The sequence below is a fragment of the Mustela nigripes genome, chromosome 7, assembly GCF_022355385.1.
Source record: "Mustela nigripes isolate SB6536 chromosome 7, MUSNIG.SB6536, whole genome shotgun sequence".
NCBI lineage: Eukaryota > Metazoa > Chordata > Mammalia > Carnivora > Mustelidae > Mustela > Mustela nigripes.
In genome coordinates this window covers 108,380,337-108,394,263 of record NC_081563.1, presented here as the reverse complement: position 1 = coordinate 108,394,263, position 13,927 = coordinate 108,380,337, and the positions used below count along the sequence as shown (strand labels likewise).

The 13,927-nt window shown below is 38.5% G+C and overlaps 1 protein-coding gene across 2 annotated transcripts in view; it reads left to right on the top strand.

Moving 5' to 3' along the window:
• The window catches only part of BMP2 (bone morphogenetic protein 2), a 12,134-nt gene extending 8,761 nt beyond the window's left edge, over window positions 1-3,373 (top strand). For both annotated transcript variants that reach the window (XM_059406559.1, XM_059406560.1), the window contains exon 3: window positions 1,646-3,373. In XM_059406559.1, coding sequence (XP_059262542.1) covers window positions 1,646-2,490 — 845 coding nt within the window. In that variant the 3' untranslated portion in view covers window positions 2,491-3,373. The remainder of the gene's footprint in view (window positions 1-1,645) is intronic.
• Window positions 3,374-13,927: the final 10,554 nt, after the last annotated feature.

Here is a 13,927-nt window from a genome sequence, read left to right as displayed (position 1 = left end):
CCCCCCCCCCCCCCCCCCCCCCCCCCCCCCCCCCCCCCCCCCCGAATCAGAATCTGCATTTGAAGACTAAAGGTGTCTTAGGTGTTTTGTGTGAAGATTGAAGTTTGAGAAGCATCCCCTTAAAGCATTACTCCGTAGTTTGGTGTAAACTGTCCTTGAAGGGCCCTTCCACTTAGCTTGCAGCGACGACTGGTGCTTTGATGAAGTTTTACACAAGTAGAACCTTTGAGTTGAGTGACCTGATGTGATTCTCCTTTGCTAAGATATCTACATTTTCCAAACAACTTACAGCTGCTTGATGTAAGGGAAATACAACCATAAAATTGATCGATATAGTTTCCATTTATGATAATAATATGGTCAACAGATTTTGTTAGCCCTTAGGTTGGATCCTGAATGAAGCAGGTTAAGTTTTTTGACAATGAAAGGACAGGATGTGGTAAAACTAGAATAAATCCAAATGTCTCAAATTCTATTGCTATTTACTGCCAATTTAATGATAATGTGTACCTTTGATGATTTGCAGACTAAAGCATGCAAGGTGGTTTTATAGTTTATTGTTTGCTTGGAAAGCAATACTCCTTAAAATTTAAATTCAGGAATCTTAAATCAGGAAAAGCTTTTATGCATAGCTCACTTAAATGGCTATTTTGAAGTGATACTAGATATAGAATGTTTATTCTGTAGTAGGATGAGATTATCCCTTATGTCCTGAATCTTATAATGGTATTTTTTATAAATTTTCCCTTTTTTTTTGTTTTTTTGTTTTGTGTCTATTTGGTAGGTGCATGTTTTTAGTAGGTTTATTATTTTTTTAAGGACAAAGGAATTAAAGACAGAAGAGTCATTTTTGTTTTCTTCCAAAAGTACCAACCATGAGATTTGGTTTTTGAGGTCATAAGGAGGTGAGAGAACAGACAACAGTTACGAAGTTCCTTCTCTTGAAATTGTCTGGCCTTAATTACTACGGTGTCTTAGTACCACCCTTACGGTTCCAAAGAAGTCGATCCCTGTAAATGCCTTTGTCTCTGGACTTGGAGTAAAATAGTAGGGTGTGCTTTGCAAAATGTCATCGTTGATGGTGAGTTTCAGACTCTTTAATTAGGAAACTGAAATCTGTATATCGAGATTTGTAAATCATCTAAATTGCAGAGTAATGTTTTAGAATACCGTTTAAGGGATTGACATTAAAGCCTTTTTCTTTTTAAGAAATGCAATAATTTCCTCAAATCCTCACTCATTAGACCTCTACTAACTATAGTGCTGACTTTTTTTTTTTTTTTTTTTTTTTTGCCCTAAAGTCTGTGACTTCCAAAGAAATGCTTCAGTGTTTCCCCCATTATTATAGCCACCTGGAAGCAGTATTCATGTATTGGATTAAAAACGTCATAATGAGGAAAAAAAAACCCAACAACCTAACAATGAATTGTGAAGTTTTGCTTCATGGTGTGCATGTTGACATAGATGTACAGAAAAGGGAGCCTTCCTTTTTATCTAAAGTGGAAGTTATTTTCTGGTTGCAAACTTTTACATGGCTTAAATCAAACCCTGAAGTGAGGTTTACAAATTCTCACAGGTCATCAGACTATCATTACGTACTTTACTGAATGATTTTTTTTTTCCACCTGTTTTTATGTCAAATTAGAATATTTGGAAGAACTGCCAGAAATGAGTGGGAAAACAACCCGGAGATTCTTCTTTAATTTAACTTCTATCCCGACTGACGAGTTTATCACCTCAGCAGAACTTCAGGTTTTTCGGGAACAGATGCAGGAAACTTTGGAAAACAACAGCAGTTTCCATCACCGCATTAATATTTATGAGATTATAAAACCTGCAGCAGCCAACTTGAAGTTCCCCGTGACCAGACTTTTGGACACCAGGTTGGTGAATCAGAACGCAAGCAAGTGGGAGAGCTTTGATGTCACCCCTGCTGTGATGAGGTGGACGGCGCAGGGGCTCACCAACCACGGATTTGTAGTGGAAGTGACCCACTTGGAGGAGAACCAAGGTGTCTCCAAGAGACACGTCAGGATTAGCAGGTCTTTGCACCAAGATGAGCACAGCTGGTCACAGATCAGGCCACTGCTAGTAACGTTTGGCCACGATGGGAAAGGACACCCCCTCCACAAAAGAGAAAAGCGCCAAGCAAAACACAAACAGCGCAAACGCCTTAAGTCCAGCTGTAAGAGACACCCTTTGTATGTGGACTTCAGTGATGTGGGGTGGAATGACTGGATTGTAGCCCCCCCGGGGTACCACGCCTTTTATTGCCATGGGGAATGCCCTTTTCCCCTGGCAGATCACCTGAACTCCACTAATCACGCCATTGTTCAGACGTTGGTCAACTCCGTTAATTCTAAGATTCCCAAGGCGTGCTGTGTACCAACAGAACTCAGTGCTATCTCCATGTTGTACCTTGATGAAAACGAAAAGGTCGTATTAAAGAACTATCAGGACATGGTTGTGGAGGGTTGTGGGTGTCGTTAGCACAGCAAAATGAAATAAACACATACACACACACACACACATATATATTTTAAGAAAAAAGCAAAAAAAAAAAAAAAAAACCAAGTTGACACTTTAATTAATATTTCCCAATGAAGACTTTATTTATGGAATGGAATGGAGAAAAAAAAACACAGTTATTTTGAAAATATATTTATATCTACAAAAAGAAGTTGGGAAAACAAATATTTTAATCAGAGAATTATTCCTTAAAGATTTTAAAATGTATTTAGTTGTACATTTTATATGGGTTCAACCCCAGCACATGAAGTATAATGGTCAGATTTATTTTGTATTTATTTACTATTATAACCACTTTTTAGGAAAGATAGCTAATTTGTATTTATATGTAATCAAAAGAAGTATTGGGTTTGTACATAATTTTCCAAAAATTGTAGTTGTTTTCAGTTGTGTGTATTTAAGATGAAAAGTCTACATGGAAGGTTACTCTGGCAAAGTGCTTAGCACATTTGCTTTTTTGCAGTGCTACTGTTAAGGTCACAAGTTCAAGTCCAGAAAAAAAAAAAAAAAGTGGATAATCCACTCTGCTGACTTTCAAGATTATTATATTATTCAATTCTCAGGAATGTTGCAGAGTGGTTGTCCAATCCATGAGAACTTACGTCCTTATTAGGTGGAATATTTGGATAAGAACCAGACATTGCTGATCTAATAAAGAAACACTCCCCTACCCCTTAACTTGCAGAAAGAATAAAGCAGGACCAATAGAAATAATTACGAAAATGATAAACCTGCAGGAAAGTGAATGATGGTTTGTTGTTCTTCTTTCCTAAACTAGTGATCCCTTCAAAGGGGTTGGTCTGGCCAAAGTATTAAATAAAACATAAGATTTATTCATTATGAATATTGTGGTCATGTATATTTAAAATTGATATGTGGTGGCGCTCACAAAGAGTTGGAAATTGATTTGTATTTAACCGTTACCTCATCTGGGAGCTCTTTATGCTCAGAAGGACCCAGTTTTCTAACTTTGCCCAACACACAGCAAAATTGTGCCCATCGTGTTTTCTGCCCACTGCCTCTTCTCTGTTGGATCAGCTTGCTTTTCTTTCCAAGGTTATGTGAACACATTTCTCCAAATGTTAAACCTCGTTCAGATAATAAATATCAGATCCCTGGCATTTCATTCTATAAAGTCTAAGCTGTAAGAGAAAATGGTGCACTTGTATGGCATTCGTGATGTTACCTTGTGTTTGCCTTTTTGCTTCTGAAGTTACTCATTTTGGAGGGAGGTGGGGGAAAGGCACAGAATGGCTGGAAACATGCACGCAAGTCACTTGATAATTGATATTTGCCTCAAAGGAATTAGGCACGATTTAGTATTTCACGTGACCCTCTTTGGGGTTCGTGATTTAGGAGAAAGATTTAAGAGCAAACCGAAGCTCCCAAACAAGCAAAACCTGGGAAACCCAAGATAAAGTTTCAGAGATGATATCCCATGCAGCAGAGGCAACGGTGCCAAAAAATTAGAAAGGGAAAGTGTCTAAGATCAGCTTCTATGAGGATATCTGCCAATTGGACAGAAGCCCAAGCAGAATGAAGTCAAATTAGGCCACTCAGAGTGAACTCTTGCAGCAGCAGGGCTTCTGTGCTGTGTCGAAATCAGACCCAAGGAAGGGTTTAGTGGGTATGTCTCTACAGCCAGGGAACCCACAACTCCCCATGATATTACTGGAAGTGTTTTAGGGCAACGTCTAGGACTCTCTGCCTCCTCTAATCCTGCTGTGATTGGTGAGGCCTAGTTCTCCTCTTCCCTGCCTTGCCTTGGAACTGGCTGAAAAAACGAGTGTGCTTGTCAAGGAACAGACTGTTATAATCAGATTCTCCCAAGGAATTAACTTGCAATGACCATGAATGTAGTTCCATTTTGATTGTGATAGATTTAACCCTTGCCTTGAGAGTAGGTAGACAATGTTTTTAAATTAACACCAGTTCTTTTACTCCTGCTTTAAAAATCTTTCCATTCCTTTTCATGCCTATCCCTTTTGCTCTTGCATAGGTGAGAGTCATTCGTATTAGAAACAGCTCTGGAGGGCAGGATGATCTCTGTCCTTTAGCTACCCTTTACCCTCACCTGGCATGGAGGTGGGGGGCAGATTGCACTGTCTTAACATCTTAAATAACAACCCACGTTTTCTCATCTCCAAAGATTCTAGATGAGACTGCGAGATTATAGCACAAGAATTTCCATCCATTTGGCAATATACTACGTTCTTTTGATTTTTCTGCTTCATTGGTTCTGATTTTCTTTGTTAAAATGGCTTTCGGTGGTATCAACTCAAATGTCTTCTTGTGGGTGTTTTAATGTATATAAATATATACACAAACATGTAAATATATACACAGATAATATGTAATATGTATAAAAACACGAAGAGATGTGATATATATTCCATATGCATACATGATGGTATTTCCAGCTTCAGTTTAGTTTCAGAGGTTTTGTCATAGTTGAGGACTCTGACCTTGGCAGCTCATTTGAGAAACAGAATATTCTTACGTACATTCCACCTTCTTATAGATGTTTTGGCTCACGTTCTCCGTGCTGAGAAAAAGTGTCCTACCTAACTCCATGACACTGAATCTTCTGAATCTTCAGGGGCCGTTCTGTAGGGAGCTTTGAATCCTTTTAGAGTTGGCTTTAGATTAGAAAGGAAATTTTAAAGCAAATGTATTAGTTTCTGAATTTTGGAGGATCACCTTTCAAAAGTGATTAAATTGTATCATCTGTTTTTGTGCTTGTCTGGGCTGTGTGCTCTCCCTGGCATGGTTTGAACCTGTATGGCAGGTCCAGGTTGCTCCTTTCATTGTTTGCCTTCAAAATTGAGGAGGGGGAAAGCGAAAGTTTACAAATGTATTTGTACTTCCATCTTTTCATAATTCCTATTCCAATTGTTGCTTTAAATTGTACTTCAGGAGGCCAAGATGATAGCTAGATAATCTTCACAATCCACATCTTTTCCCTTAACTTTTTATTGGAGGTGGAAAAACCATGTGTGCAACTCAAAGCACTTTTTAAAGAGTGTGTTTCTTTTCTGCAGTCTTTAATGTTAGCATACTCATTCACTGAATGTTGGATGCCATAGCCCCCAGTCTGTTATAAGGCAAAAAGGAACATAGCCTTGCAATAAATAATTGAAGTGTAGAATAAGTATGATACAGATGGGCAATTATTAAGGAACCAATATTGCCTTATTCCTTCCCTGCTTTATTGTTTTAGGGAGCAAGAAGGATGAGATGGATAAAATGCATGTCTGCTTCACTCGGGTAAAATGCTTTTCCTTTTTTCTCTATTGACACAAATTACAGCCTTTACAGTATTCTCCAGGGTAGAGTTGGTTTTTTTGTTGTTGTTTGTTTTTTACTATTTCCCTGCCCTGCAAATTTCAAAGTGAACTTCTACCTAACTTGGGGGACCAGTGCTCTAAATAAGATTTTAATGTCATATGAGTCACCAGTATTACCTCAGGGGAATGCAGACCGAAGTATAGATTGACCCCTTGAGATCATGCTCTAACATAGGCTCTGTTTCAATGAATCTGAGGTGGGGCCTGAGAGTCTGCATTTCTGAAACGCTCCCAGGTGAAATGTTACCTCTGGCCCACGGACTCCACTTTGAGTAGCAAGGATCTGATAATTACCTTCTCAATCACAACAGCAGAAAGTTGGACTGAGTTTAAGGCCCCTCTCTGAGAAGTAGTACTTAAGGGGAAAAACAAAACAACAAAACCTGTATACAGGATGGTATTTGAATACATTTCACCATATCTGAAAGGATGTTCTACATATTTTTTTCAAAGGCGTTCTTTTCTCCCACAAGATGACTGGCAATTTTGTGTTCTAGCCACCCTCAGACATGAAAACACTTGGTTGCTTATCTTGTAAAATCTGCTCTGCTTGCTTGCTTGGGCATGCACGCAGTCAGTTTAGTCAAATACGTGTCAGTACATCTATGTGGATGGGGGAGCAGGTGCAAGCCCTCAACGTACTTTAAAAAAGTTTAACACTTAAGTCAGTCCACGGAGTTGATCCCGTGTGATCTTAGTGCCAAGTGTCTGAGTTAAAAGTTTTCCCTTTGAAGGCAGCAAATAGATGTCATACATTTGAAGCATTTGTTTATACTAAAAATGATACTTTTTTTTTTTAAGTTCTGAGACAGTTCACTGTAGAAAACCACTGAGCCTAGAGGGTGATATAAACTTCCCAGGCCGGTATTTGAGGTTTGATTTAATGGATATTGGAATTTGTGATGCCGTGGTTGGCTTTGAATAAGGTGCCGAGGTGAATGGGCTCAGGCTAGAAGAAGCAAAAGGAATTGATTTCCCTCTGTGGTGGGGGTCAGCAAAGAAATAACTGTATTGGTATCTCCTTTTCAGCAAAATGTCCTATGCGTGTTCAGCCTCATTTTTACCTTTTTGGTGACTGCTTTGAAGATTTCTTATAAGCAACACAGATCTGAGTATTTGTGGAAATGTTAGAATGAATGAATTTCTAACCTCTGACACCCTTTATATATATTATATATATAAATGTTAATATATCAATCACTGTATCAACATACACTGTATATAGTGCCTAATACACACACACATACACACACATATATGTACATATACATAAATACACATACACATATATCTTTTCCCCATATATCCAAAGGAAAAATTTTGCTTTGCTCCTGTCTAGAGTCAATGTGATGAGTGGAGGGCACCTAATACTTTTTTGTTGTTGGGTTTATCATTTCATTTAGGTCTCTACATTTGGAGTTGAGTCCCTCTGAGGTGCTTAAGCAGTACGCCAGATGCTGACTTGAACCCCCACTTCAAGACTGTGTTTGCCCCTCACCCTGGGCCCCACTCAAAGGCAGGGCCAGGAGTCCATTATTGTTGCAGTCCGTTCCGATGGAGAGATCTCTCTGCAAACCACCGATTTGCTCAAAGCTTCCCTCATACGGAGCAGGATCTCATCTGGACTGCATTTACACTGGAACCACTTGGCCACAACACTATGAGAGAATAATTATTGAACTATTTTACTGTACAACTATTTCCAAATTGTTGATTTTTTATTGATTTCAGGAGGCAAGCTAATTGCCCCATGGCAACTTGATGTGAACGTTTAATGAAGATCAGGAAACAGAGTTTATGAAAAGCTTTTGTATAGTAACTGCAAAGTTTCAAGAACTGTTTTATACTTCCTGACAGTGCTGGGCCTTGCTTAATGGTTTGTTTTTACTACTTAAGAGTGTAAACCTTGCTTTAGCCCAGTGTGTGGAAACTAGACCCTCATCCCGCATTACACATTTCCAAGTTGCTTTTTACTCACTCCTGACTTCCTTTCCTGCCATCGACAATCAGGACTTTTTCTGTTTTAATTGCCTGAAAGGGACTTTCTATCTTTGCACCCTGAGAATCTTAACACACACGCGCACACACTCGTGAAGTTAAGTGTCTGTATTGTTTCACTTTGTTTTGGGTGGAGTTTCTTGCCAGCACTTGGTTGCTAGACAACCAAGCAGACAAAAGTTAAAGATTGAAAAGGCATTTTTAAAGATGTCGAATTCTGGCGGCTGAACTATTTTATCTTTGTCTTATTATGGAAAGCTTAGTTTTCTTACCAGGTTACCTTTCCTTTTGTTGGGTAGTTGGCCGGTGGGAGATTTTTTTTGAAGTCAAGCTCTTAAGGCATTATCTGTTTGAGAACTTTCTCAAGTGCTGTTCCTGTCTGCTGGAACACACTTCCCACCTGAATGGACAAGAAAAAGCCAGCTTAGTTTCCAAGGGTGTGTTTTAAATCACTAATAAAATTGAGCTCCAGCTCTGAGCCACTTCGATTGTTGCGAGGCAAAGAGGTGGAGAGGAGATCACTGTCTGAGGCAACGTTCAGGGAAGTGCCAGGCTTTGTGGGGAACACTGTCTCTGAGAAGCTGCATTTGCTTTTTTGGTGGACTGGATTGGAAAGGTTTCTAAAAATTCTTAAAACCCTAATTTTAAATCAAAGTCATGTAAATTGCTCATTTCAATAAGGTGTTTCAGGAGCGTGTTATAAATACGTGATCTTTATACATCTGCCAAGTTGGACGTGTGTTCACAAGTTTGCCTTGCATGTGTACACAATTTGTAGCCGACGAGCTTTCCTCACTCCCAGGTCTGCCCTTTTTCCTTGTTCATCCTCTGAGATGCTGCCTCCCTGTCTCTCTTCTTCTCAGGGTTCCCCATGCTGCTATTCAGTCAAATCCATGGAAAACTTGACCAACTTTACTGATTCATTTACAGGCAGGATTTCCTGGCATGGGGATCAAACAGGGAGCCCTGAAGTTTGTTCATCACAGGCTGTCCTGGAAATGAGGATCTTCTGAAGCCCGTCTGGCCTGTACATATAAATTTGACAAAATGTTCTCCTATAAAGAAACCTTACTACTGACTTAAAAATTGCTCAATCGCTTGGTTTAGGTAGTAAACCTACAAGTCTTCACCAGCACATTAGTATTGTCAGTATTAAAAGGCACAGTATTTAAACACCAGGGCCCTGAAATAAATCAGACTGCAAACCTCATGACAATCAGTAGATGAGCTAAATAGGAAAATAGGCCCAGGAGAAGCTTTTAATATTTTCTAATCTTGAAGGAGTAGGTGTGTGTTTGTTGCCTGAATATAGTTTGGCTGAATAAAAGAAAATGGAGAACACTAGAGAAGCCAGGTGTTAATTGTGGTTTTATACACATACACACATACATCAGATCATTGATCACATAAAAAATATATATGATAATATTTAAAAATTGTTCATGAAAAATCACCCCTGAGGCTGAAACACCGCCATCCCCTCAAACTTTCCAAAAATTGGCCTATATCATGGACTTGTTGCCATCCCAAGAAGTTTAATTACTATACCTGAGATGAACAGCAGTGTTACAGTTTCTTTCTTTTCTTTTCTTTCTTTCTTTCTTTTTTTTTTTTTTTTAAGATTTGAGAGAGAGTATGCTAGAAAGAAAGAGCGAGAGAGAGTGAGCAAATATGAGCAGGAGGAGGGGGAGAGGGAAAGGGAGAAGCAGACTCCCCAGCAGATCATAGTGGGGCCAGATATAACCCTTTTCTTTGTAATGTTACAGAACATTATACCTGTGTAGACAAGGGCTTAGAAGTTACTTTTGATGGCTCCCTTTTTATATAACTGAGAAGAAAGAATAGTTTTTGAGCTGAGGTATTCTAGAATCCACTTGCCAACAACAGCAACCCTTAAGAAAAGATAACTCTGCCTTTTTGGGGAAATATTATCACTGGACGGTTGTCATTATATAATATGGAAATGAGTTCCAGACTCTCTCTCTTTTGTGAACACATTTCAGGCTTGAGTTTCACTTTCACTGATGAGGCCAGGTTGGGGTCTGGATGTCGGAAGGATACTTCCTGGGTGCCTCTGTTTAACATCACCCCTTGATGTATTCTTGGATTCACTAAGGTAATTTTAAGGACACAGCATGAGTACAAGGGGTATGGACAGAAATTCCTAAAGTACAATTAGGTGCATTCTCATAGTGTGGTAGGCAGTGTCTCAGAGAGCTCCAATTTCTAGAACATTTAAAGACAGGACAATGAAATTGTTGGGGCACCTTCGTGGCTCAGTTGGTTAGTCACCTGCCTTTGGCTCAGGTCATGATCTCAGGGTCCTGGGATCGAGCCCTGCATCAGGCTCCATGCTCAGTGGAGAGTCTGCTTCTATCTCTCCCTCTACTCCTCCTCCTGTTTGCATTTGCATGCTCTCTCTTTCTTGCTCTCTCTCACTCTTTCTCCCTAGCATGCTCTCAAACAAATAAAATCTTAAAAAAAAAAAAAAAAAAAAAGCTGTAGCACAGCTGTTCATCTTAGGAATAGTAATTAAGGATCTTCTTAGGATGGGGACAAGTCAATGTATTATATGCCATTTCTGGGAAGTTCAAGGGGATGGAAGTGTTTCAGCCTCAGTGGTGTAAAAGTAAGAGCCTCCCTCTATAGCATCTATTGCCTGAACACAACTCTCTGGAGGGCTCCTGCCTAGTAGATCTGTGGGGCTTTGACCTCTGGGTCCCAAGGCTGTCTGTCCAGTGAGGAGGTAAGTTAAGTGGTGGTCCTTTGCTGGCTGAAATATAAATTGATACCTTTAATTCTGTACCCATCACTTAACCTGATCTTCAAAAACCGATCAGAATTTTCCTGTAGTTCTGTTTCACATTAGCTCTCTTTCTCTTTTCCTTCCTCTGGGTATTAGGACATTTTGGGAGATAAGGAAATATGTTAGTTAGTGAAAGAGGAATTGGAAAAATCAACCTGATTGGATACTAAGGGAGAGGGATTTGGTTCTCTTTCATCCCAAACCTGAGAGTTTGCTGAACACAACTGAAACTGTGCTGAAGGTCTCTTCTGAGATGTGAACTTGGAGAAGACACAAAATCCTATTGTTATTTTTCATTTCCATGGTGATGGGACTGAGTTTTGGGAGACAAGTAACTTCACAGACTTACCTCGTGGAAAATACTTGTCGGGGGAGATACCGCGCCTTCAATCCATAACCCAACATCTGAGGTGCTGGGGAGAAAGGCTGCTGCAGTGAATGGGGGTAGGAGGGAAGGAGCAGGCAGCCAGTTGGCCTTCTGCACAGTGTATGCACAGAGCAAAGTGCTCTGCTTTGGAGCCAGAAACAGTGATTCATTTGATTTTAATTTTGACGTTAGCATTTTTCTCATGACTCATTTGATAATTTCATATGGAATTTAAAAGCCTGAAACAGTTATTTACTTTTTAGGAACTTAAAACATTCATCAGGTAGAATGCACTTTTATCCTCCCAAACACAAGATGCCCTTAAGACTTCACTGGGGGGTGGGGAAGAGGGGGCATTTCTCCCATCCTTCTCCCCCTAGCTCCAACATGTGCCTCTACCCTAGCTGATCTTCTCACTAATGCTGACTGTCAGGCAACCTGTTTCATCTTAACTTTTTTCTTATCTTGAATTCCTTTCATCGCTACATAGGAGGTTAGCTGTAGGTATTTTAAAAAAGATGTTTTCTTATCATGCTGAAAAAATTCTCCTCTATTCCTGTGTTTTGAGAGATTTAACATGCATGAAAAATGCATTTTATGCTTCAGTTGTTGTGATCATATGATTTTTCTTTTTCAATCTGTTAATGTAGTAGATTACATTGATTGATTTTCAAAAATTCGACCAGACTTGTGTCACTGGAATAATCCCTACTTGGTCATGGCATAACAGTTTTATACATTGTTGAATTCTATCTGCTAATATATTACTAAAAATCTGTGCATCCATATTCATGAGGGATATTGGTCTAAAGTGGGTGTTTTTTTTTTTTTAGTATTATTTTTGTCTGGATTTGTTATAAGGGTAATACTGGCTTCGTGGAATGAATTAGAAAGTGTTCCCTCTTCCTGAATTTTCTGGAAGAGATTGTATAAATTTGGCATTAATTCTTTAAGCATTGGTAGAATTCTTCAGTGAACATCTGGGTTGAAGATTTCTTTTTTGGAGAGATGTTTATGAATTCAATTTCAATTTTTAAAATAGAGAGCTAGTTAAATTATCTATTACATGTTAAATGATTTATGATAGTTTGTACTTCTGAGGAATTGGCTCATTTTATTTAGGTTTTCAAATATATGTGTAGAGATGTTTGTACCTTATTTTTTTGGTGTCTGTAGTTCTGTAGTAGTATCTTGTTTTATTCTAGATATTATTAGCTGTGTCTTTTCTCTTCTTTCTTTGTCGGTCTTGCTTGAGGTTTATAGATTTTATTGATCTTTTCTAAAATCCAAACTTTCTGTTCATTGATTTTCTCTAATTTTTTTCCTATTTTCAATTTCACTAATTTCTGCACTTTATTATTTCCTTCCTTCTTATTTGGGTTTGTTTTTGCTCTTCGTTTTCTCTGCTTTTCAGGTGAGAGCTTAGTTTATTGATTTGAAACTTTTCCTCTTCATGTAAGCAATTAAGTACTACAAATTCCCCTCTCAACACTACTTTATCTGTCTGTTGAACATTTTGATATTATATTTTCACTTTTTTGCCAGTGAGAATTTCCCTTTGACCCAGGAATTAAGTAGAAGTGTTGTTTAGTTTCCAAGTGTTTGAATATTTTGCTCTTCTGCTGTTGATTCCTAGTTTGATTGCATTGTGATCAAATGTACTCTATACAATTTCAAATCTCTTAAGTTTGTTGGCATCCATTCTTTGGCTAAGATTTGGTTTATCTAGTTATATATTATGTGAGTAATTGAAGATGATGTGAATTCTGCTGCTATGTGGAGTGTTCTGTGAATGTCTTTAGAATTTGTTAGCTGATAATGTGGTAATGTTGAATTTTTCTACATCATTGCTGACTTTATGTCTAGTTCTTTTTTTTTAAAGATTTGATTCATTTATTAGACAAAGAGAGACACAGTGAGAGAGGGAACACAAGCAGGGGGAGTGGGAGAGAGAGAAGTAGGCTTCCCGCAGAGCAGAGAACCCAGTGCTGGTTTCGATCCCAGGACCCTGGGATCATGAGGCGAACCAAAGGCAGACGCTTAAGAACTGAGCCACCCAGATGCCCCTATGTCTAGTTATTCTATAAATTGTTGAGAGAAAGGTGTTGAAGTGTTTAACTGTAACAGTTGTTTTTTCCTATCTATTCCTTATCAAAACTTTCCTATCAATTTTTTGTCTTAAATATGCATAAACATAAAATACACTGAATCATATTTTTCATCCTTGTACTTTCAGTCTACCTAAATCTTTGTCATATTTCTTATGAACAGCACAATGAAGAAGAACAATGTTAATTAATAGAAAGTGATCACAGTATTTTCGGTTCTATTTCATTCCTTACTAAGCCACTCATTCCACTGAAAAGTACAGGATAAATTGTTCTTTTCCTCATTTAAGGCCTACACACACACACACACACACACACACACACAAAAGGTTTATTCAAATCTAAAACGCATTACCACAAGACATATAAAAATCCAAAGTTGTACTCTGAAAACGCTTGTCTCTGAAATGCTAGTCTTTTTTTTTTTTTTTCCCCAAAGATTTTATTTATTTATTTGACAGAGAGAGAGAGCAGGCAGAGGGAGAGGAAGCGGCAGGCTCGAGTTGAGCAGGGAGACCAATGTGGGACTTGATCCCACTCTGGGATCATGACCTGAGCCAAAGGCAGACACTTAGCCAACTGAACCACCCAGATGTCCCTAATGACATGTAATAGATTATTGATAATTGCTTACATCTGACTTTTTATTATTTCTCTTGGTTCTCTCTTCCTTTTGTTTTCTTTTTCCTGCCTGTCTTACTTGAACATTTTTTAGAATTCTATTTTAATTTATCTCTCTTTTTTAATGAACCTCTTTGTAAGGCATTTTTAT